At 34.4% G+C, this 25,934-nt stretch overlaps 1 protein-coding gene across 1 annotated transcript; it reads right to left on the bottom strand.

Annotated features, from left to right (window-relative positions):
- Positions 1-12,833: 12,833 nt before the first annotated feature.
- LOC116105082 (probable LRR receptor-like serine/threonine-protein kinase At1g51820) lies at positions 12,834-25,924 on the bottom strand. Its single transcript, XM_031391509.1, is given in 19 exon segments — positions 12,834-13,245; positions 13,355-13,544; positions 13,662-13,724; positions 13,848-13,974; positions 14,062-14,121; positions 14,395-14,761; positions 14,871-15,060; positions 15,178-15,240; positions 15,364-15,490; positions 15,578-15,777; positions 15,877-16,031; positions 16,172-16,252; positions 16,344-16,415; positions 16,503-16,574; positions 16,664-16,802; positions 16,885-17,347; positions 17,472-17,995; positions 18,091-18,174; positions 25,894-25,924. Coding segments are annotated over 19 exon segments (3,420 nt in total).
- Positions 25,925-25,934: the final 10 nt, after the last annotated feature.

The raw sequence follows: 25,934 nt of genomic DNA, 5'->3' as shown, positions 1-25,934 counted from the left end.
GTGAGAGTGACGACAGTGAAAGTGGAGGTGATGACTCTAATGAAGATGAAAATTACTTGGCCTTTGTGGTGAACCAAGAGGATAGTGATAGTGTGTCCTCAGATGGTTCATGTGATGTTTACAAAGAGCAATAGAAGGCTTATAGCAAAATGTCTAAATCATGGTTCAAGGCTATCAAGAAGATTAAATCTCTTGAATCTGAAAAATGCATCTTGATAGAAGATAAGAAAATTTTGAATGAGAAATTGAAAATCTTATTTTCTAATTTGTCTAACAAGGAAATTTTATTAAATCAAGCTTTAAATGAACTAACTGAGGCTAAGGCCGTTGTTGAGAGGTTAAATGCAAGTTCATACAAGCTAGATGAAGTTCTTGCACAAGGGAAGACTTTTGGTGATAACACAGGTCTTGGTTTTTCTTTTGGTGCGAGTGCCTCCAAACCCAATGTGACCACCTTCGTTAAAGCATCTGAATTAGTTCCAAAAGCTGTTGATGAATCATGTAAGAAGATTTCAAAGGTAAAAAATTTCATACCAATATGTCATTTTTGTCACAAGAAAGGACACATCAAACCAAATTGCTTTAAACTAATTTCGTATTAAAAAAGATGTATTGGAAATCATGAGTTTTCTTCTTTAAAGTCACCGCATTAGTCTCTTAGGTCACCACATCAGAATAATTTTTTTCAAAAATAGAAAAGTGCAGAGACCTAAGTTAAGTGCTCATTGTCTTGTTACTCATACATCATTGCTTGCTTTCAAAATGACCAATGGTACTTTGACAATGGTTTTCAAGACACATGATGTAACGCCCCACTTGAGGTACATAGTTTAATTGTGTTGTATTACTTGAATGTTTATTGATTTGTCCTCATTTGAGTTGGTTTGTTGTTAATATGGTTTGGTTGGTCCTTGGTTGAATGGATGTATTGGTTTGGTTGAGTGGTTGCCCTGAAATTGTAAAGACTTGGCAAAATTTTGGTGTTACAAACTTCGCCGGGGCGAAGAAGAAGCTTCGCCGCAGCGATGAGGTGCTGCACCCCACGGTGTAGGTTCTATAAGTTTTTGCTTTGCCGCGGCGAAGAACCCAACAAAATGTGTAATGAAGTTTCTAGAGAATTCTTCCTTTAGAGCACAATGACCATTCTACCCCTAATTAGCAGGAAAAGTGCAGAGTGAAATGCAAGGAAATTAATTGCATGGAGAATAGTTTAATGGGGGTGCATTTGCAAAGAACTAAAGGGCAAAGGTAGAATTCCTAAGAAAGAGTAAGGGTAAAATGGGAAAGAGTGGAGAAAATATGAGATATTAAGGGTTTAACTTTAGGAACCGTTTCATTCTTTCTTTTCCACCGCCTCTTTCATCCTTCAATTCTCTCAAGCTTTCATTTAATTTTTTCCAAGGATTTTTCGAGGGCTTTTGACTAGAAGATGATACAAGTTGACCCTAAGCACTTAAAGGTAAGAATCCTTACTTTAGATGTGAATTTTATTGGTGTAAGAGTAGGATCCTTACTAAGTTTGTGTTTAAGGTTTAAGAGAAAGCATCAAGCCACCAAGAGTGGAGAGCTTAAGTGGATTCTACTTGAGTCTAAGGTAAGTAAATCCCAACCCAAGTTGAGATTTGAGAACTCTCTTGAGTAGAGATTTAATAGAAATTATGTATGCATGTTATTGAGAAATTGAGAAGAGATATACGTCTATTGGTTGAGAAATTGAGTTGAGATGAATATTCATGTTGAGTTTGTTGGGTACATTTCCTTTATGAGGAGTGTTGATGTGTGATGAGTTTGAGATGAAGTTGGAGAATATTGAGTAAATATTTTGGGAGTGTTCTTCTATGATAGGAATTATGTCTATAGAAGGGAGCTTACTCCCATATTGGATGGTTAAAAAAGAGAAATAGAGTTGTAGTTAGAGAAGAGTTTTTGTATGCACATGAGTTGTTTGAGGAAATGCCTAAGAGAAGTATGAGTTGAGTGGTGAACCTTAATTCTTGCAACATTGCATATAGGCATTTCCTAAGTGCATTAATGAGCATGAACCATCCATATGCGTTAATTGTGCATTGAGAAGTAACTTGAGAAAGAGTAGAGAACTTTGTGAATAGACTACTCTAAGAGTTAAGCTACACTATGAGTACTAGCTTGAGAAAGAGATGATTGCTAGCTTGAGAAAGAGTAGAGACCTTTGTGCATAAACTACTCTAAGAGCAAAAGAAGAGAATAGAGTAGGTTGTGCGATGGGGAACCCGTGAGTGATGAGTAAAGTCACGAGAGTGGGTGCTTTGTGATCCCCAGCAGTGCCTCCGGTAAGATGGGGCCGTGACAGTCACGAAGAGTGGACCATGAGGTTCCAGCCGTGCCTCTAGTAAGAAGGGGTCGTGACATTCGAGAGATAGAGAGAAAGAATGTACACTCACATGGCCAAGGGTTTCGAATCCATGCATAACCAACTCCGATCGGTAGAGAAATGAGTAGAAGTCACGTAGAGCGAGAGAGTTCCCGACCGTGCCTCCGATAAGAAGGGGTCGTGACACTCGAGCGAGAAAGAATGAGAAAAACAGAGAGAGAGAGAAAGAACAGAAAGAGAAACTAGTAGAGTCACGAAGAGTGTGATGAGTCCCCAGCCATGCCTCTGGTAAGATGAGGTCGTGACATACACCAAAGAGTGTATAGAAAAGAGTATGAGAAACAGAAACAAAAAGAGAACAGAAATGAGAAAAGAAGAGTGTAAGGAAAGAACTAAGAGAAAGAGTTACGGGGACAGGCGAGTAGAGGATTTACTTACTGAGCATTAATTGTGCTCACCCCGTTGTTTTTCTATGCTTTTGCAGGTTCTAGGTGAGGACGCAGTCTAATGGACATCGGCGGGCGAGGAGGAGTAGTTACACTGTCCACCACATTTTTGAGAACTTTTGTAAATGATACTGACTTTGTGTAAAGAATATGTATATTGAATAAAAGAAAAAATTTGGGCCCAACTATTTTTACTAATGTACTCGTCATTTTATTATTTATGTTTTTATGAGTATAGTAGTATAAAGGAGATATTACACATGACAAGTAACAAATCTTTATTGACTAATCTTGAATTTGGGGAAGTTGGTCATGTAGCTTATAGAGATGGCAAAAGAGGTAAGATTCTTGGAAAATGTTCTATTGTCATTCCTGGCTTCCCAATGCTAAATGATGTGTTTTATGTTGAAGGACTTAAAGCAAATCTTATAAGCATTAGTCAAATTTGTGATAAAGTTGTATTGAGAAATTTTCAAAGAATATGTGTCAAGTCTTGAATGTTGATGGTGCCTTTTTACTTGAGGGAAAGAGATCTAATGATAATTGTTATTTATTGTCTAACAAAGTTTCTTGTTTAAGCTCCAAAACAGATTGTGTGGATCTTTGGCACAAGAAACTTGGGCATATGAACTTTAAGGATCTAGTGAAACTCTCCAAAAAGGATGTTTTCAAAGGACTACCTAAACTTGAGTTTCCCAAAGGTAAAGTGTGTGGCCTATGCCAACAAGGTAAGCAGACTAAGAGTCCTCACAAACGTTTATCTTGGTTAACTACCTCTAGTGTTTTAGAACTTCTCCATATAGATCTAATAGGTCCTATGCTAACTGAAAGTTTAGGAGGGAAAAAATATGTTTTTGTTTGTGGAGATGACTATTCTAGATTTACATCGGTTGATTTTTTAAGAGAGAAATCTAATGCATTTGAGGTCTTTAAATGTCTTGTCAAAAGGTTACAGATGGAACAAAATTGCCAAGTGAAGAAAGTGGTAAGTATAAGGAGTGATCATGGTAGAGAGCTTGAAAATTCTGATTTTTCTAACTTCAATGATATGTAGGGTATTTGGCATGAATTTTCTACCCCAAAGACACCTCAATAGAATGGTGTAGTGGAGAGGAAGAATAAAGTTCTTCAAGAGATGGCAAGGATTATGTTAAATGCCAAGAAGTTGCCAACAAGACTATGGGCCGAGGCAATTAATATTGTATGCCACATTTCAAACCTAGTGTCCTTAAGGAAAGGTACATCACAAACTCTATATGAGTTGTGGAAAGGTAAGAAGCCAAATCTTTCATATTTCTATGTCTTTGGTTGCAAGTGTTATGTCTTGAATGATAGTAATCATTTAGGGAAATTTGATGCAAAGAATGATGAAGGTGTGCTCCTTGGAGACTCTTAAAATAGTAGAGCCTGTCGTATTTTTAACATGAGAACTGAACGTATTATCGAGTCATTTAATGTGGTTTTCTCTGATTCAGAAGATTACTCATAGTAAGATGAAATTGAAGATATGATTGCATCTACTAAGATGATTACTGATCGAGATGGTGTGTTCACTTTGAATCCGACTAAAACACAAGATCAAACTAAAGTGATCACCCCATAACCTGATGTGACCACCGCGGTTGCCCAACAAGGATTAGTTTTTGAAAGGCCAAAACCTGATTTGTTAATTGGTTTGTTCGATGAGATGACTTAGAAAAAGCCTCCAAAAACCAAAGAACCACCCTCTTGGATCAAGAAAGCTCATCCACCATCCATTGTAATTAGAAATCCCAAAGAGGTAATGGTAACAAGAAGAAAAAGGTTGAATGAAATAAATAACTTGTGCTATGTTTCTTTTACATAACCAAAGAATGCAAAACAAGCTCTAGAGGATGATCGTTGGATTGCTGCCATGCATGAGGAGCTTGAATAGTTTGAGAGAAACGATGTGTGGAGCTTGGTTCCTTGACCTGAATGTATAAATGTTATAGGAACCAAGTGGATCTTCAAAGACAAGTCTGATGAGTTTGGGAACATTGTCAAAAACAAAGTCAAACTCGTTACACAAGGATATACCCAAGTTGAATGAATAGATTTTGATGAGACCTTCGCTCCAGTGGCTAGATTGGAATTAATCAGATTGTTACTTGTTATTGCTTGTTGTCTAAGGTTGAAGCTCTACCAAATGGATGTGAAGAGTGCCTTCTTGAATGGCATGCTGATGGAAGAAGTGTATGTGGAGCAACCTTTGGATTTCAGGATCCTCACAAGCCAAATCATGTATTCAAACTGAAGAAAGCATTGTATGGGTTGAAACAGGCCCCAAGAGCATGGTATGAGAGGCTTACCTCCTTTCTTCTTGATCACAACTACAAGAAAGTGATGCAAATTGGGCTGGGAGTTTGGATGATAGGAAGAGTACATCAAAAGGATGTTTTTATCTTGGAAATAATCTGGTGACATTGTACAGGGAGAAGCAAAATTCCATTTCACTCTCAATGGCAGAGGCTGAATATATTGCTGTAGGAAGCTATTGTACACATGTTTTGTGGCTTAAACAAATGTTGTGTGATTATGGTTTTGATCAAGAGTGTATAACTGTATTCTGTGACAATACTAGTGCAATCAATATTTCTAAGAATCCAGTACAACACTCTAGGACTAAGCACATTGACATATGGCACCATTTTATTAGAGACTTGGTTGAAAAGAAGGTCATCACTCTTGCACATGTAAACATAAACTCTGAACTAGCTGACTTGTTTACAAAGGCTTTAGATTTTCAAGCATTTCTGAATTTGAGGAAGTCCATTAGACTGATTCAACTTGAGCAGAACTATGTTTTCTTTTATATTAGATCATGAGAAAATTCTCTAGTTTTAGAGTTGCAAGTGTATTTGATATGTGGAGTGTCATTGAAAATATTTCTCTCTTGTGAAATGTATACAATGAGTGTGGTGTCCACCTTGTTTTTCTCATATCTTGAAGTATAATGACTTTTTTACATCCTTGAGTGCATAATGCTTGATTCTTATCACCTTGTGAAAAAGCTACCTTGCTTGGAGTGTGAAAGTCATATTTGAATAATTTTCTAGGATGTAGAGACATCTATGTCTTTGGAAAATCTACCATTTAGAGGGCTACATCCTTATAAGTGTGAAAGCTACACTTGGTTACTTCTTGAGAGAATTTGCCCATTTAATCTCAGTTGATATGAAAAAGAATTCAAATTTTTTGGGATTATGTTCAAACAAAGAAAGAAAAAAAAAAAAAAAAAAAAAAAGGGCATGAGGGAAGGGGCAGATATATAATATATATTGTTTCGATTTGATTAATATGTCACAATTCACCCCCTTGAGGACACAACACACACAAATGATCAAGTTTTCTTGTTGATTGCTATCATGTATGTATTGAGTCATGAAACTTTATCATGAAACTTTGATTGTTGAACTACATGGAAGAGACTTTCCTTATGCATCTTTGTTAAAGATTGAGAATTGTTTAAAATGTCATATGTTCAGATGTGTATCACTTGCCTCCTTAAAATTCGATTAATTTTTGATTGATCTCATGATAAATTTTTATTTTTTTTGTTGTTTTTGCTCAAAGTAGAATAAGTGTTTAAGATCTGCTGCCTTTGTATGTATGTCACCACCTTGAGAGTGAAGTTGTCACCTTGATTCATTGTGTTCGTGTGAGTGTTGACAGTCACCACATATTGTCTAAATTGGTTCAATTTGCTCAAACGATTCCTACTGTGCTCACACAAACATTTAAGTCTTATCACATGACTGTTGAGTTTTTTAGTTCATGTTTTTGTTCTCTCGGGTTTTTTCTTCTATGTCCCCACATTGATTTTTAGAGTCCATGTACTATTCAAGTCCCTAAATTTTCTAGGATTGCCAAACATTATGAACAAAGAGGGGGAGAATTATTTGTGTTTGTTGTGCTTCCTTGGTTGGTTTCACTCAAGAAGAGTTTTCTATGTTTTTATGTAAGCCGATTTGATGCTGTTTTTTTTATTAAATGCGGTTACTGATGCAGGTTATTTATTGTGTTTGTTGATCCTTATTGAACTTGCTGATTTTGTTTCTTTCATGTGCAGTGAATCAATCAGTCATTAGTTGGTTTGTGATCTAACTTTATATTGATCTCAAGAATCCTTTTCAAAACATGTTTGGTTTCTTGTTTATCCTTTCAAAGTCACTGAACTATAAACAATCTTTTTATTATTGTGACTTGTTTGGAGGGAAGTCATATTATTTACCTCCATTATTCTCTAAATTTTTTTTTTGAAGTTGTTTAGTTTTTGCAGGTTTTTGATATGCTTTGGTAGGCTTTGAATTACCGTGTTTTATCTCTTACTAGCATGAGTTGATTCTGGAACGTTGTTCTGTATTGAGATCTAGACGTGTTCAAGCTGTTGTTGTCGAAGTAATTCGTCATTGTTGAAACTTAAGAGGAGATCAAGTGCGACCTGGTGGTCCCATGGAGGAGAAGCTAGACTATGAAGATTTGAGGTTCAACCAAAGAGCGAAGATTGAAGTGTTGTCCAAACGGGGAGTTTTTACAACTGATACTTATTCTTATCTTTGTAATTGAACATATAATTATTTCATAGTGGATTAGCTTCTTTTGGACTTGGTGTCATGGATGTAGATATATTGCCGAACCATGTAAAATTGAGTTGTGCTTTATTTTATGTCATAGATGGTTTATATGTTTAATCATTAGTTTAGTAACTCATTAAGCACAACATGAACAAGTAATTTTAATTCCGTATGAGTTTTAATCAATAAGACAAGGGTTAAAACTTTCAGCATTAATTACTATCAAAGTAATTAGCTCCAGTCACGTTTATGTTGTGGTTTTTTTTTTTAATTTTTTAATGTAACTTTTATTGATAAGTGACAACACTTGCTTATATTGAAGCAACAAAGTAAGTGTTACTTGAAGAATATTAAATTCTATATCAAGGGACTGATTGAAGGCCCAGAGACACCACTAGGTATATTGTGAGCAACTTCTTGTATGAAATTTATACCAATATGAGGAAAATCAAATGTCAATAGTTTCTTAATGTCCAGTTAATTAGTCCTTTTCATCACTAATTCAACTCATACCCACTTGCAAAGATATATAATTTATAAGGTAATTACATTTAGGGCTGTGCAAAAAAATCCGATATCCGATCCGGATCCGATCCGCTCTGATCCGTAAAAATCAAATACCGAAAATTCGGATGGGATACGGATCGTTTTTTTTTTTTAAATCTGAATATTCGGATCGGATACCGGATCGAGAATGTTAAAAATTTGGATATCTGAATCCGATCCGGATTTTACAAAACTACGTCATTTTGACTTTTGAGTGTAACAACTAACAATAACCCGAAGTTTAACACAATGTCACAATTAACTCAATTACTCAACTCTGTCTCTCTCACTCGTCTCAATCTCTCTCGGCTCTCACCGGAACTCGGAAATCGAAAGCCTGTCTCTCACTCTCTCTCACTCTCAGTCTCTCTCGCTGGAACACGTAGTCACGCACAGCACAGACCTCACACACTCTCTGTCTCTCTCACTCTCAGAGTCTCAGTCTCTCTCACTCTCAGAGTCTCAGTCTCTCTCGGCTCTCGCTGCCTCGTTGGAACACGCAGTCACACACAGTCGCATAGACCTCATAGTCTCACACACAGTCACTCAAACTCTCTGACCATATCTCAGCTCAGTCTCTCACTCAGTCACTCTCTCTCGCTCAACTCTCTCGGTCTCTTTCACTCGAACACGCACAGCGGCCAGTGTCTCTTGCTCAACTCTGTCAGATCTCAGTCTCTTTGACGATTGAAGCCCCAAATCGATCGTAAGTTAATTTCTTTAGAATTTAGAGTTGCTGAATTTTGTTCACGTCATATATCCCTGAGGCTACAATAAATATTGAATCTACAAATTTGACTACAATAAAACTTTGTTTTTATAATTTAATCTTTATCATCGAAAAAAGTATCTGGGTATTATAGTTTGACCCCTAAATCTAATCCACTGGAGAATTTTCCTGGCTTTGTTTATTGTGGAAGGAAGCATGGTTGGTGATAGAAAAGTGGAAAAGGAATATTATGAGAAACTGAAAATGTTCTAATTTGGTTTGTTTGAGATGCATTGCTTGCTTGCTTCACCAAAAGGTGAAGTGCTGACTGCTGAGATAGGAACAAGTTAACAACATCTCTTTTAGTGTTTAACTTTATGCTTAAGTTAAATTAAGTAATGGTGTGATAATAACATCTCTTTTAGAGTTAATTCCTGTCTAAATCTTTAGCTTTCTAACGAGAATAATGCATGTATTAGTGAACTAATAAGCACCATATTCACATTTAATTTGCAATCCTCGAATCAAAACTGTCACATGTTATTGAGCATATTTTCATTTTCAGTATATTGATTTTGTTGTTAATCTTAAAAGTTGTTTATTGAAATGGTTTATTTATTTTGTTTTGTTTTGTACAGGAGGATGATGACGAGTAGTTAAGGGAGACAAAGCCATCTGATATGAAAATAAGCATAGCAATTTAGGCAGTTGGTCAATTGAGCTAGTTGTTTTAATAATTTGACACATCAGGTGGAGCCTTACGCCCAATAATTTCATATTTTCATGTTCTTCCTGCTGCACGGTTTGATGGCATGTTGGTCTAAATCTGCTGGTGTTAGTGGCTCAAAATCACAGTCATTGTCAATCAGAGAGTGCAGATACAATGGTCAATCTGGTAACAAGAAACCATGTGTGAGGCGAGTAGGATTTGGCAATGAAGAATTGAAGATAGCATAGTCATTTAGGCTGTGACAGTGTTTGGACAACATAAGTTAAATGTTTTGTGCTTCATGTTAATTTTTTTAGATACTTTTATCATGTAATTGTAAGGGAATTATAATTTCAATTTTATTTCTAGAATTATTTGATTTTAAAAAGAAAATTGTTAAATTCGGATCACATTCGGATATCCGGTTATCTGATCCTAATAATCGGATATCCGTAAATTCAGATATCCGCATAATTCGGATCGGAGTCGGATCAGGGTATAGTCTGATCCAAAAATTCGGATCGGATCAGAAAATGCCATATTCAGATTGGATATCCAGATTTGCACACCCCTAAATTTACATTACATCCAACCTTATAGTACAATATATAGAAGTTGAAAGTTCCCGCAAAGTGTTATAAATGAATTATTCTCATGAAAAACCCTAGAAAATGACTCGTTAAGGTGAAAAGAACGGCACTATAATGTTACTCACTACAAACTTCTGACTACCTAGTCAATAGAAAAAACAAAAAATTTGATGGAATTTTTAATAACTCAAGAAGAGCAAGTTATGCGGGGAGGTAACTATTTTTTATAGTTTTCCTGAACAGAGTACTCTGTTTTACTTTGTCCTGATTGTATTTTATTAGGATGCAAGTACAAAGTATTTTATAAGTTTCAGTTGTTTTAGGTTAGATAATGTTGTGTTAGGCTTTTTACATTGTTTGGAACTGAAAATATCGAGCGAGAAATCTCTCATTGGCTGCATTACCATTTATAAACACTGATTCTGGTGTTCAAGATGGAAGAAAAATCAGATTTGAAAACCATCCTCTGTTGTCTTCTCTGTTTCTCTACAGAGTTTCAGTTCTGTTCCATATGTACTTTCTGTTTCCTTATTGATGGTATTGTTGTAACAAGCTAAATAAATATTTTATCCTTTGAAAATCAGTTTGCAGATAGATGGGGAATCGACATGTTAAATTATTTATCACTTAAAATCTCCATTAAAGGATGCAAGAGTATGGTCCAAACCTTTCCACAAACTATTACTCAATTATTTGAAATCTCCATTAACATTTTAAATTATTTAGAAATGACAGGTAGGGTGCAAGGTCGGCGTTTCATTTATATACATCATAACGTCAACTCTGCAATTTTTTGAGCATTTTTGATGAAATTGGCATCGGAATTTAAGTCGCACCAGAGTTTAAATACTTCCATCTCATCAACGGCACCACACAGTATCGTAGGAGTAGTTCGCTGTGGTTTCCTGTGGAAATAAGATCCCACGACACAACATTGAGCACAAGAATGATTAGTATATTTTGTAACATGTCAATTGTTTTTTTCTTGAGCTTGTTTCAGTTAGGAGAACAAATTATCAAAACAAATGTCAAGATCAAAAGCTTTAGAATCTCCAATCTCCCTCGTCGTTTTGATATAAAAATTCAGCAGATATTATAAATGGTAATAAAACTTCATAAAGTCAACCTAGCTATTTCTTTTAAGCTTGGTTTTGTTAGGAGAGCGGCACATTATTTAACTTAAATGTTACCATCATTAAGAATTATTTGGAAGCATCGCTTGTAGAATTTTCAAATTCAAATTGTGATTTATAAAATATTGCTACCTTGTTAAGTAAGGACCGTAGCTGATAAAATTTCAGCTTCGAACTGTATCAGGCAGAAAGTTAATCGCCAACCTGACATGTTGGGAAAGTACTTTTGAACTTCATCAAGAAAAATAATTAGATTTTTGTTGGCAAGGACTCTAGATCGCATAGACCATTGGATATCCATCTTCAATAAGATTTTCTTTATTCAGTATCATTCTAACAGTTCCCAAGGGTAGTAATTGAAGTAACAACCAATACAGAGAAAGAAAAAACAAATTATAAATTGGTTCAAACTTCAACTACACATACGATATCAACTTTTTTTGTTAAAATGGATTAAGTTTCCTCACGTCAAAAACTTCTACATATAAAAATCCCATCTAAATTTTAAGGAAATTTACCCTATATTATATAATTTCTAAATTTGACCACACTCATTTACTTTTTTATCTATTTTATATTATATAATTTTGAATATGCCCTCTCTAAAACTAATTCATGGGTCTGCCCCTGTTGACAAGTCAAGTTTACAAAATTCTGAATTGATTTCATTGCAATGGTCAGCAGGAAACAGTATGTTAATTTAAATAGAATTTCAGTATATTGTTGATTGTGATCTAAGTTACGCATCTAATGGTTTAAATCGTCTAATGCAGGGGCCCTACAAGATAAATAGTATCGATAGTGTTAGAATGCTATGAAATTTGGCAAGGTACTCCGAAGCGGCCAAACAAGTTAGACTTGTTGCGAAGAAATGAGTTTTGTCATTTTTAGCCTTTTGGAATTGTTTAGGTGGGTTTTTAGACATTTTCATCACTTTAGGGGTGTTTTTGTAATTTTTTGAAGTTTTGAGACTTTTTAGATTTTTGCTGCCAATGTTTAATTTTCCCTTTTTCCTTGTATTTTCGGATTGGGGTTTTTTTAGGGGAACTATTTAAAGTTTGGTTCAGCTGTAACAGGGGCAGTTTCTTTTCCTTTTTTTTTTTTTTTTTTACTTTTCATTAGTGAATGAAATATTAAGAATCTTGTGTGGAGAGTTTGTTGAGAGTGCCCAAACTTTTTAGTTTTGCTTCAATTTATTATCATCCACTTTGAGTGAAGAATTTGTTGATTGTATGCCTTTAGTTTCCTCTAGAAAAGAAAATTGTTCGAAACCAATCTTATGGTTAGTGGAAGCACTTATGTGGGTAGTTTGCCATCATCTCGTGGATTTTCTTTTCGTTTACACTTTGAAATTTGGGCATCATAATTTGGTTATGATTGCTTTGTTTCATTTGTTTATCTGCTTGGTTTTGCAGGTATATTTTATTGCGCAAAGACGGGAAAAGTTCTAGTTTGCTTCCGCTAAATTTTGTGGTTCGTGATTGAGTTTATGGCATTTTTTTTCCTCGAATTCATTTTACTAATTTCCTAGTTCAAAGCCATACATCAACATCACAGAAAATAAACAAATTTTAATACACACATTCAACTTTTTATTTCCAGAAAGTTAAAGAAGTACAGTAGAAGCATAGTTGCTTTCCCTTTACCAAATGAAAGACAAAATAATTGACGAAGTCAAAAGAAGTTTTAAAACCTCACACACGAAAATACAAAACATAGAAACTGAACTAGGACATAGATTGAGAATTTAATTTGTTATCTTGCGAGGGTAGATAATTCAGTGTGACTATCCAAGTTGACCATGTTTATAGAAAGTGTTGATTCAGCTTCATCGCCCACTTTTCCAGACGCTCTCTCAATTGCCAAACACTCATTCAGTTCTGTCACTACCTTAGTCATGGTTGGCCTTTTGCTAGCAATTAAAGAAGCACAAGCCATTGCTAATTCTACAGCTTTCCAGGCAGAGTTTATATCGAAGTCTCTAGGTAATCTTGGATCAACAATGTTCCTAATATCCGCCTTTGAAATTATGGATTCTACCCATCGACTTATATGAGTCCTCTCGATGCTTTTCTCAATCATAGGTTTACCTGTTATTATCTCTAACAAAAGCATTCCAAAGCTATATACATCACTTTTTTCAGTTAGCCTATGTGATACATAGTATCTGTAGGATCGACCATAACACAACTTAGGCTAAGCAAATTCGCTATGAATCATGCAACTTTCCCAAATAATGGAAGAATATATTGACATTATAAAGCGAGTCTACTTACTCAGGATCAAGGTATCCAGGGGTTCCAGCAACGTTTGTTGACACATGAGTTCCACCTTCAACAGGAAAACTTCTGGAAAGGCCAAAATCAGCTAATTTGGCTTGGAAATTTTCATTCAATAAGATGTTCGTGGATTTAATGTCTCTGTGGACAATTGGTGGCTTACAACCATTGTGGAGATACTCCAATCCTACATTTCAGATGCAATCCATATAAATTTTGATCATTAACAACCGTAGACAAAAAATGAATCTTTTTTCTGTATAATATGAATAGTAAATTGCGAATCATAAATATACTTCTTTACCTTGTGCTGCCTCTGTTGCTATTCGAAGTCTCCCTTCCCATGTCAACATGTATGCTTGGTTTTCTGCATATGCACCGAGTATTAGTCTACTATCTTTGGATAATTAAATAACTTCCCTCAAATTTAATCGGCTAAAATTTGGGTGGACAGAGTCTTATATAGTAGAGAATGAATTAATACAGAAACCTGTGAGATTGGTTTCTAATTCTCCATTGGCCATGAGCTCATAGATCAGTCCCATGTTGGTGCCCTCGTCACAATAGCCAACAAGGGCTGTCAAGTTTTTATGATGAACTCTCATTAGAAGTTCAACCTTTGAAGAAAACATCCATATCCTCAGATGATTGAATAGACAACTCATAAATTCCGCACAAGTTAATTATTTAATTTGCAAATGTACCTCGGCTTGAAATTCCTTGTATCCTTGAGCTGATGATAGAGAAAGCATCTTAACGGCNTCCTAGTTCAAAGCCATACATCAACATCACAGAAAATAAACAAATTTTAATACACACATTCAACTTTTTATTTCCAGAAAGTTAAAGAAGTACAGTAGAAGCATAGTTGCTTTCCCTTTACCAAATGAAAGACAAAATAATTGACGAAGTCAAAAGAAGTTTTAAAACCTCACACACGAAAATACAAAACATAGAAACTGAACTAGGACATAGATTGAGAATTTAATTTGTTATCTTGCGAGGGTAGATAATTCAGTGTGACTATCCAAGTTGACCATGTTTATAGAAAGTGTTGATTCAGCTTCATCGCCGACATGTCCGGAAGCTCTCTCAATTGCCAAACACTCATTCAGTTCTGTCACTACCTTAGTCATGGTTGGCCTTTTGCTAGCAATTAAAGAAGCACAAGCCATTGCTAATTCTACAGCTTTCCAGGCAGAGTTTATATCGAAGTCTCTAGGTAATCTTGGATCAACAATGTTCCTAATATCCGCCTTTGAAATTATGGATTCTACCCATCGACTTATATGAGTCCTCTCGATGCTTTTCTCAATCATAGGTTTACCTGTTATTATCTCTAACAAAAGCATTCCAAAGCTATATACATCACTTTTTTCAGTTAGCCTATGTGATACATAGTATCTGTAGGATCGACCATAACACAACTTAGGCTAAGCAAATTCGCTATGAATCATGCAACTTTCCCAAATAATGGAAGAATATATTGACATTATAAAGCGAGTCTACTTACTCAGGATCAAGGTATCCAGGGGTTCCAGCAACGTTTGTTGACACATGAGTTCCACCTTCAACAGGAAAACTTCTGGAAAGGCCAAAATCAGCTAATTTGGCTTGGAAATTTTCATTCAATAAGATGTTCGTGGATTTAATGTCTCTGTGGACAATTGGTGGCTTACAACCATTGTGGAGATACTCCAATCCTACATTTCAGATGCAATCCATATAAATTTTGATCATTAACAACCGTAGACAAAAAATGAATCTTTTTTCTGTATAATATGAATAGTAAATTGCGAATCATAAATATACTTCTTTACCTTGTGCTGCCTCTGTTGCTATTCGAAGTCTCCCTTCCCATGTCAACATGTATGCTTGGTTTTCTGCATATGCACCGAGTATTAGTCTACTATCTTTGGATAATTAAATAACTTCCCTCAAATTTAATCGGCTAAAATTTGGGTGGACAGAGTCTTATATAGTAGAGAATGAATTAATACAGAAACCTGTGAGATTGGTTTCTAATTCTCCATTGGCCATGAGCTCATAGATCAGTCCCATGTTGGTGCCCTCGTCACAATAGCCAACAAGGGCTGTCAAGTTTTTATGATGAACTCTCATTAGAAGTTCAACCTATGAAGAAAACATCCATATCCTCAGATGATTGAATAGACAACTCATAAATTCCGCACAAGTTAATTATTTAATTTGCAAATGTACCTCGGCTTGAAATTCCTTGTATCCTTGAGCTGATGATAGAGAAAGCATCTTAACGGCTACTTGATTGTCGTCTAAGTAACCGTGGTAAACTGTTCCGAATCCTCCTTTCCCTAGAACCGTCTCAAAGTTATTAGTCATTCTCACCACATTAGAGTATGAGAACCTTCGATTTTTCAATTCCAATGACCCCTTCTTCCCTGCTTAAAAAATTTGTTAGCGACTGTTTATCCTCAATTCAAAATAATTTGAATGTATGTACTGAAACATTAAATAAATGATGTACTGGTGTTAGCATCGACCGGTTCCTTTTTTCATTCTTTGGATCAATAAAATTACCAATGTTGTAGATAAAATCACAGCAATAGCAACAACTGGTGCTACCATGGGAACAATATTAGACTTGTTTTTCTCTTTGCATGAACCAGGGGAACAAGAATTTGAATTTCCATTCACTCTAGAATCAGAACTTGAAACAATAGCAGTGACTAATTTAGTACTTGGGTAGATGGAAATATATATACACACACACGAGTCTTTATATATATACACACACACGCGAGTCTTTAACATTATTTCATCTTAACAAAAGTAAACCTTAATATCAGTAAACCCTTCTCTGCTTTTTCTTGGAGTGCAGCTGGAACAGGGCCTTCGAGATTGTTTCCTTTCAAGTTTCTGCAAGAAAACAGTAGACATTTGACCCTTTGCTTTTATATTTAATTATGAGAAATAAGCTAGCCTGTCTTACTAATCAAAACTAACTTACAGCAATTTCAAGTTTTGTAGCTGTGCTAAAAACTCCGGCACTAATCCTGTCAGATTATTGTTTGACAAGTCCCTGAAATGGTGATAGCAAATGTTAAATTGACATGGTTTTCGTCAAGTGGACAAACTTACAAATTCATGGTAAAACTGAAATGCTTACAAAGACTCTAAGGAGGTGAGATCGAGTATAAAAGGACTTATCTCGCTAGACAATCCACTCGATGACAAATTCCTGCGAGTATTCCAATCAATAATTTTGCTAATAGTGTTAAATCAAGCTTAAGAAATAAGATGCCATTTGATTCAAACATGAAAACTTACAGGGATGTGATCATTGGGAGTCCAGAATCATAACGGCAATTAAGACCTTGCCACAAATATAGTTGAGGGACACATGGATCTCCTTGCCAACTTGGTCTTTTCACTCCATACTTTCCCTTGATATTTATGATGGCGTCAAATAGTATTTTTACGGGCACGATTAATTTTGGTAAGGATTAAATTAATTGATCATAATCCGAAGACAAGGAAAGGAAACCTACCATCTTGTTCATTTGTCATCAATTCTGAGAAATTTTTTAGCCAGCATATCTCCATGGCATTTAAGATTGGTGGAAGAGTTGACTTCGCAGTTTTTTCCAGTGAAATCTTAATTCTTGTTCAACTGTAGGGAGATAAGTTGTAAGTTGAGTCTGTGGAAGAGGGAAAATAGCCCGGAAGCCAAACATCTCCATTAGTAGAGATATTAAATGCTCTAGTCTGGTTTTCTTTTAATTCTTGAACTTCAGCAATGTGCACGAAGATATAATACAATCTGGTGTCATTAGCCTCCCAAGAAAATTGCAATGATTTACTTGCATTTACCGGTGTGATAGTAGTACTCATGACCAAAATTGGTATTTGGTAACCACTACTATCATCATTGAGGAGATCAGTATTCGAGGTGCTTATCGAGACACTGTCACTGAAGTTGTATGGGAACCATATGCAATCGCAAACATCATCCTGGTACCTATATATTTAGGACATAGTTTTAGTTGGCAACCAAAGATCAACATATATAATTTAGAAAATATAAAAATTACTAATAGTTACCTGATTGTTTCGTTGGTTGTTGAACAAAGAGTACTAGTGATCCTGATATTTGAAATGATTCTATTATGTAAGGTGATGATCCATAATTGGAATTTATCAAAGGCCTCACCTCTGATGCTGATATGAAAGGCGTTCCAGTGTCTGTGTTTTTAAGACAGACATGTATATAATTGTTCTGGGGCATATGGATGATCTCCTTGGTGACGGGAGTGGCGGTGTCTTTGAAATTCACTGAATCCCATACATCCGACTCCAGAAACAGATTAAAACTTGGCAGGGTATTATTCCCATCATAATTTCCATACATGAATCTCGCTTTGATAAAAAAGTTAGCATGGTCATGACCTACAGGTTTTAGGGTGTAACAATTTCTTGATCCTTCAGGGAAGCTTCTAACATTCAATAATTGTCGTTCCAGGGTGTCAGTTTTGTATTCAGGCGATATGCTGTAGCTTTCACCAGTGCCTATCATAGTTGCATCCGAATCGCAATTTATGCCTATTTTCTGGTCAGCATATTGTGAATTTTCCGGAATTCCACAGTCTATGCTAATAAAACCTGAGAGAAATGAAGACAGAGAAATTAGCAGAGGAAATAATAAATTTAGTTAGTGAATAACAATGAGTAGATATGCAATATGTAATTATTTTAACCTGTTTGATTTTGTGCATGAACAAGAACTGTCATAGTTACCACGCCAAGAAATGAGAGAATAAAAAGCTTCAAATCCCCACTGCCTTTTTGGTTTTTTTTTTTCTCAGTATTGAGTCGAATCAATTATCATGGTACAACTTATATAAGTACGATAATTGATATATTTTATTATTTTATAACAAGTCAAACAATTTTCTTATAATATTTAAGCTTGTTTCCGTTCGGAGATGGGCATAGTATTTAACTACTGATAAGTTACTATCATTCATTATCTATCTTCAGCCTGTAATCTTAAAATAAATTTGATCATGTTAGATAGTGGCGTTTATCTATAAAATTTCATTATCATTGGACTAACACTTAAAATAATCTTATAAATTGCATTCAAGTTCCTTCAGTTTTCCAAAGGGTCGTTATCGATCATCCATCACATTACTGTATTAGCACTCAAGTCTTTATAAAACTATTCTTTAAGTAGACAAAAATTTGGAAATTCCCAACTCTTTCTATGAAGAGTTAATGATCATTCATTAGAGAGAACTTAAAATCTGAACTTAAAGACAACCCTATTATTAAAAAAACCAGTGTATTCATATATTCTTTCCATTGAAAAACATGGCTGCAGGCATGTAAATCAGATTTTATAATTACAATGAACCTGGAAAAGAAAAATGAAATCGACAATATATGTTCAATAAAATTTTGTTGGCATGAGCTCTTTAAATTTATTGATATGCCAGGTTTACAGGATTACAGGTAAATTTAAGAGGAGGAATAATTAGTGAAGGTGGTATTTGACCTCCAGCATTATATAATAATACAAAATGATCATATATACATCACATAAATCCAGCCTGAATAAGAAATATATATATCAATTCTTTATTTAACCCTGTTGACTTAATTAACTCTCATATTCTTATGTTGTTTTTGAAACTACAGGTTGACTAATTAGTTTATATTATCTCTAACAGTCTGTCATAAACTATATAAAGTTGGATGCAATTTTTGAAAGAATAGAGAGATACAAAACCAAAATAACAGTAAACACACAAATCACAAACAATAAAGAGAAAGAACAAATACACACGATTTTATCCTAGTTTAATAAATTAACAGGCTATATCTAACATAGTCAATATTGTTACAATACTGTCTTACTTCTCTCGTTTAAAATGAATGTAATTTGTCCTATGATTTACTATCACTCATACAATTGAAAAGTGTGCTTACATACTAGGTTTAAAAGACTAAGACCTAATAGTACATGAATTCTTATTCCTAAGCTTAAATCCAATAATGAATCAATAACTTGAAAAAAATCCTTCAATCACTATTCAAAGAAAAGACCTAAACTGCCTACGAGCCTGCATGACCCCCAAATACGTCTGCGTGATCTATTAATGCTGAAGTTATCGACAACTACAACAATTTTCACATGTAATTGTCTCTTCCTTTGTCTTTAGAGTTCAAAATAAATTATTAAAGCACTACTGGAGAGAAATTATTCAGGTGACTTGACTAACAATTTCATTAACTGCACAACTGAGAATTAGAAAAGAATTTATTCACTTGGCTTGACCAAGCTTATTTATCTAGATCTTTATTTTTTTGTTGTTCTTTTCGCAAACCGTGGACCAGACAATTATTTTAATGAATTATTTGAGCTGTTTGAAAAAAGATTAAAATTTGTATATTGATGAGAATCTTTGGCGACCTTTAATTACGCGTAATTTTTTTTTTTTTAGCTTGTTTAATTAAGCACGATGTTATATGTATTATTAGTTGATTCTTTGCTTTTATATTTACTTATGCGAATTCGGCTAGCCTAACTTACAGAACTTTCAAGTACTTCTGTAGCTGTGCTAAAATTTCAAAGGAGGAATAATTAGTGAAGGTGATATTCAACCTCCAACATCATATTACCGAATGATCATACATCATACCCCCAATCTAGCCTGAATAAAGAAATGTATAGATTAATTCTTTATTTAACCCTGTCGACTTAATTATGCAAGAATTAACTCTCGTATTCTTATGTTTTTTATGCAATGAGAGGTTGAATCACCGAGATGACAGTTGAAGCAGAAGCACTCTGAAGAGAAATTATTCACTTCGCTTGATCAAGCTTAGTAACTTCATAAACAGTATTTTTTTTATTTTTGTTTTGGCAAGCTGATGACCAACAATTATTTTCATAAATACTCGAGCTGTTGAGAGTAAAAAGATGAGAGTCTTTGGTGAAATGATTGATATGCATAATTGTTAATTAGAAGACGTTACATGTAATATAACTATATATGAAAATATTCTGAAATTATTCCTGAAGGACCATCGGTTTACCAAGCAAATTCAAAGGATCTATTGAAGGAATCATTCTTAGATTAACAATTAATTGGTCGTCTCCACGAAATTTAAACTATTGTATGTATTGATATATTAATTAGATTGAATTTCTTATTAAAAGAAAGACAAACCTCTTGGGCACATTCATAAAAGAACTTTTGTAGATTTCTGATATAATTAAATTGGGAAAATATGTCAATTTTCATCAGAATTATGAGAAAACAATTTTTTAGACTCAAATTCTACATAAATGTTTTGTCAATTTAATGATCTAAGCTAGAAATGGAATCCGAAGGAAAAAAAAAAAAAAAAATCATCCTACATAAATTGAGATTTTTTTTTTTTTTTTGAATTGTCTCTAGAGAGACTAAAAGAAAGTCATTATACCTAGCACCATATTTCGATATTGATTGAAGTTGCGTTGTGTATATATATATATATATAATTTGTCCAAGATTAGAACTAATTTTGAGTCATCTAAAATTATGGTTTACAATCCTCAGGTGTTGATTTGACGGTCAAGGAGGTTTGCTTTCTTCATTGACTTTTTGAGTTCAAACTTTGGAGTTACTTATTAGATTGTGACTTACTTGGTTTTTTAAACTTATAGAGTGTTCAAAGGATCTTGGGGATTAGTTAAGGTGTGCGCTAGTTGACTTGGGCGCCTCGATTATCAAAAAATAAAAAATTATGGTTTACAAGTGTATCGGATACCTAGAACATCTTATATTTGGAATTCATCTTCTTGTTGATTAATTAGTTGATGTATATATAATGATTAAAAGGAATGGTAAACAAGAAAATAAAGTTATGCATAGAGGTGGAACAAATGGGCTGGGTTAGGCGGGTCAACCCTAACCCAGCATGCAATGAAGAGGGTTCAACCCACCAACAACCCCTGATTGGGCCGGGTTGCAGAATGGAAACTCGGCGACCTACGGGTTGCTGTTTTGTCCTTTCTAAAGAAGGACCGCCAACCCGTCGGGTTGACCAGCAGGTTGGCTGTTACACCAACGGCCAACCTGTCAGGTTGACCCGCGGGTTGGCCGAAAAACAAATAAAAAAATTTTGCAAAATTTATTTCTTTTTTCAAATTACCTTTTACCCTTGAAATATAGCTGTTTTATAGCCGTTGGAGGGGTCATTTTTGTCATTTTTTCCCCATTTTTTTTCTACATCATTTTTTTTTCAACTACAATGGATAGATATTTCTCTTCCATCAATTTCAATGATGAAGGAAATTACTATCCTAGTCCTAGTCCCGCTGATTTTACTAACATAAATGCAGGAGATTCAAATAGTTCCGCTTTCCCAGTCTCAGAATCCGATACACCTCAAAATATGCCCTTGATTCCAACAACTCCTGGTGGTTCTAGAAGTCGTCCTCGTAATCGTCGTCCTCGTCCAACTTCATCTCAAGCTGAGGCGGGTTCATCAATTGCCGTCGAAACCGAAGACATGCACACATCAGACGTTTGGGCATATTTCGACAAGTTTTATGAGATAGAAAATGACGTTCAAGTCAAGAAAGCAAGATGCAAATATTGTGGAAATGTTTATAAAGCTGATTCAGGTAATGATACTAGTACTTTAAAAATGCATGCTAATAAACATATTGCTCAACATGGAAATAGAGAAAACAATCAAACTCAAATAACTAATATAGGTACTACTTGACATTATAATTTTGATGTATATAGGGAACATTTAGCTTTATATATTGCTGCAACTGATCAACCTATTAATATGGCCGAAAAAGAAAATATTTTGAAAGATTTATTAAAAATTTTTTTTTCTAGGATTTAAAAGTTATTCTAAAACTGCAATTAGAAATGATTTAATAAAATTGTTTAGAAAAATGAAATAGAATTAAAAAATAAAATACATAGTTGTCATGTTGTGTGGCTCTAACTGCCGATATTGGAGTGGTGTAAACAAACAAGATTAATTTGGTGACTAGTCATTATTTTGATAATGAATTTAAATTAAATAATCTTTTAGGATTTAGATTAATGGATGTGGATCATAGTGGTCAACAAATTTAATAAATTGTTGAAGTTTAGAAGATTATGATGTTTTGATAAAGTGATAAGTTTAACTTTAGAATGCAAGTGTTAATACTCAGCTATAGATTTTTTTAAAATTAATTACCCTTTTTATAATAATTTGAAGTGTTTTCACCATCATTGTGCATGTCATATTATTAATTTAATTGTGAAAAGTTGTATGAAAACAATTAAACAATATTGATGGAATTAGGGAATCTTTAGCTTAGATACTAGTAGTAATAAAGAAATGCTGAATTTCAAAACGCTTGTATAAAATCAAATATGTCTCCTAGAATTTTTGCATTAGACATGCCTGTTAGATGGAATAGTACTTATTAATGCTGATCATATTTACCTTATGCTAATATAATTAGTTATTTGTAGCAAATATAGAAGTCCTCATTATTTGGTAGAAAATGATTGGCAGATAGCTAAAATATTTCATTCTTTCTTAAAATTTTGACCAATCCACTTTACAACTTCTGGTGTGTATTATCATAATAGTCCATTGGTAATACATACAATTATAAAATTTCCGCGTTATTACAAAAAAGAAAGACAATAAAATTTTAAATGCACCAATAAAGGCAATGAAATTTTTTTTTGAAATATGGAAACCGATTTCTTTTCTTTATTGTTTAGGTGCTATATTTGATCCTAGAATTAAATTAGCATGTTTAGAAAATGGTTTGATAGTTTAAGTGAAGTTTTACAAACCGAAGCATATGCCAATCAAATAGGAGAGGTAAAAAATAGTATTTTCGAAGTATATTTCCATAATAAAAAGGTATGGGAACCTGCAAAGAGCCGAATATCAGAGAAGCTGCATCAGAAGAAACAAATGAAGACTTCTACTCTTGGAGTGCACTGAATAGGCCGAAGAGGACCCAAATCCGAAGACCAGCCTCCTCTTCAGAAGCACTACCCCAACAACAACAACAACTAATTTACTGTCTTCATGGAGTTGTAGAGTAATAAACTTCAAAAATATTTGGCAACCCCCGAATTGTTACCAGCAGATCACTTTGATCTCTTAGAGTATTGGAGAGCCAGAAAATGTATTTTTCTGGGATTATCAAGACTTGCCTTGGATGTTTTCGCGTTCTGTCTCAACCGTCTCATCCGAACAAACATTTAGTGCAAGTGGAAGAATTTTAAATGAAAGGAGGACTAAACTTTATCCAAAAATGATTGAAATCCTCACATGTCTTCAAGATTGGGAACGATCGTGCCATTAAGATCATACAAGGGTGTCGACAATACTTTAATGAATCATTTCAATTTTGTAAATAGATGATACAGATGAGGGAGGTCCTAGTGAACCACCCCAAATTAGTTATTTTGTAAAATGTAATTTGTAAATTAATTGTCAATTATTACACTCTTTTTTCTTTACACGTTTTTCTCCCATTGGGTTTTTCTTAGTGAGGTTTTTAACGAGGCCATAATTTTTGTAATTTCTTATTTTTTTTTGATAAATGAATAAGTCAATTTTCTTATATTACAATTTTATTGTATTAAAATTGAATTAATATTTGAAATGTTAACAAAAAAAAAAAAAAAAAAAAATTATTTAATGAATTTGAATTTGAAAAGTTAACTAAAACCAATACATTATAATTTATTCATTTATAAATTGTAATTATTTATTGAAAAGTTAAATAATAAAACAAAATAAAATAAAAATAAAAATAGGGCTAACCCGGCCCGGCCTGCCGCCTAACCCGGCAGGTTAGGATTGGTGGGCCGGGCTGGGCCAGCCATTCCCTAAAAATGGCGAGCCTAACCCGGCCTGCCTTTGTTGGCGGGCGGGTTAGGACCGACCCGCCTAATTTCGTAGCCCGCTGCGGGCCGGGCCGGGCAGGTTACTTTTCCAATTTAGTTATGCATGCTTCATTAATGAAATTATTTGGACCCTTCCTTTCTGAAGGATAGAAAATGTTATCAATTTATTAACAATCTTGAGAATTGGCGAGTCCAAAGTGTTAACAGAAGATGTGAACCAAACAAAAATTAGTTAATCCTTAAGATGTTATACAATGAATTCATATCTATTGTATATTTTTTATTACTTCACTATATTATATGATTACTATATATATTCTGAAAAGATACTTAGCATTCTAGGGCAAATCAATTATTGTAAATTTGTAATTTACAGTTTTAGGTCATACATAAACATCAAAGAAAACAAACAAGTTCTGAGACACCAATTCGATATCATTATTACAGAAATTAAAGAAGTAGAGTAACAAAGTAGAAAGCATTATTCCTTCTTTAGTTACCAATTGAAATACAAAATATTTGATGAAGTTGAAGTTCTAAAACCTTACACATGAAAATACAGTACAGAAAAACTGAAGTAAGACATAAATGTGTTTAGAAATTGTTATCTTGCCATGGGAGACATTTGAGTATGAAGATCCAAGTTGACCAGGCCCATAGAAACTGTTGATTCAGCCCACTACTCACATTCCTGAAAACTATCTCAGTCGCCAAACTCTCACAGTTCCGTCACTACCTACTCATGGTGGGCTATTGGTGGAAGTTGAAGTCTACAAGCCATTGCATTTTACAGCTTTCCACACAGAATTTATGCCGAAGTCTCCCCGTAATTTGGATCAACTATATTTCTAATATCTGCCTTTTCAAGCATCGAACTTACCCATCGACTTATATGAGTCCTCTCAAAGCTTTTTCAATCACAGGTTTACCGGTGATATCTTAACAAAACCATTCCAAAACTATACACGTCACTTTTTTCAGTTAACTTGTTTGATGTATAGTACCTGCAGGATCATAACACATGATTCAGGCTAATCAAATTTGAAGTGGATCAAGCAACTAAGTTCTTAATATATGTTTTTCTCAACTTTGATTTTTAGTCTCAAAAGTAACATCAATAATGCGGTTTGACTTACTCAGGGTCGAGGTATCCAGGGGTTCCAGCAATCTTTGTTGACACGTGAGTTCACCTTCAACAGGAAAACTTTTGGAAAGGCCAAAATCAGCTAATTTTGCTTGGAAAGTCTCATTCAGTAAGATGTTGTGGATTTGATGTCTTGTGGACAATTGGTGGCTTACAACCACGGTGGAGGTACCCAACCCTGCATTTTGGAGCAATTAATGCATATAACTTGATTACTCAGAACCATAGAAGGAAGGAAAAAAAAAAAAAAAAGAAAAAAAGGATGTACAATCTAGAAAGAAATTTGCAATTACTTCTTCCTTACCTTGTGCTGCCTGTTTGCTATTCGAATTCTCCCTTCCCAGTCAAGATACCTTCTGGTTGTCTACATATCCATGAAAAGTATAAGTCTCTTGTTTAAATAATGCAACTTCATCAATCAAGTTCTGGTGTTAATATATATATATATGGGGTAAAAATTGAAAGGATTATACCCAAACCTGAGAGATTTGCCAAGTTTCCATTAGCCATGTATTCATAG

This window comes from Pistacia vera, unplaced genomic scaffold, assembly GCF_008641045.1.
Source record: "Pistacia vera cultivar Batoury unplaced genomic scaffold, PisVer_v2 Contig492, whole genome shotgun sequence".
Taxonomy (NCBI): domain Eukaryota; kingdom Viridiplantae; phylum Streptophyta; class Magnoliopsida; order Sapindales; family Anacardiaceae; genus Pistacia; species Pistacia vera.
The sequence above is the reverse complement of the archived record's forward strand: the minus strand, read 5'-3'. Positions and strand labels throughout refer to the sequence as shown.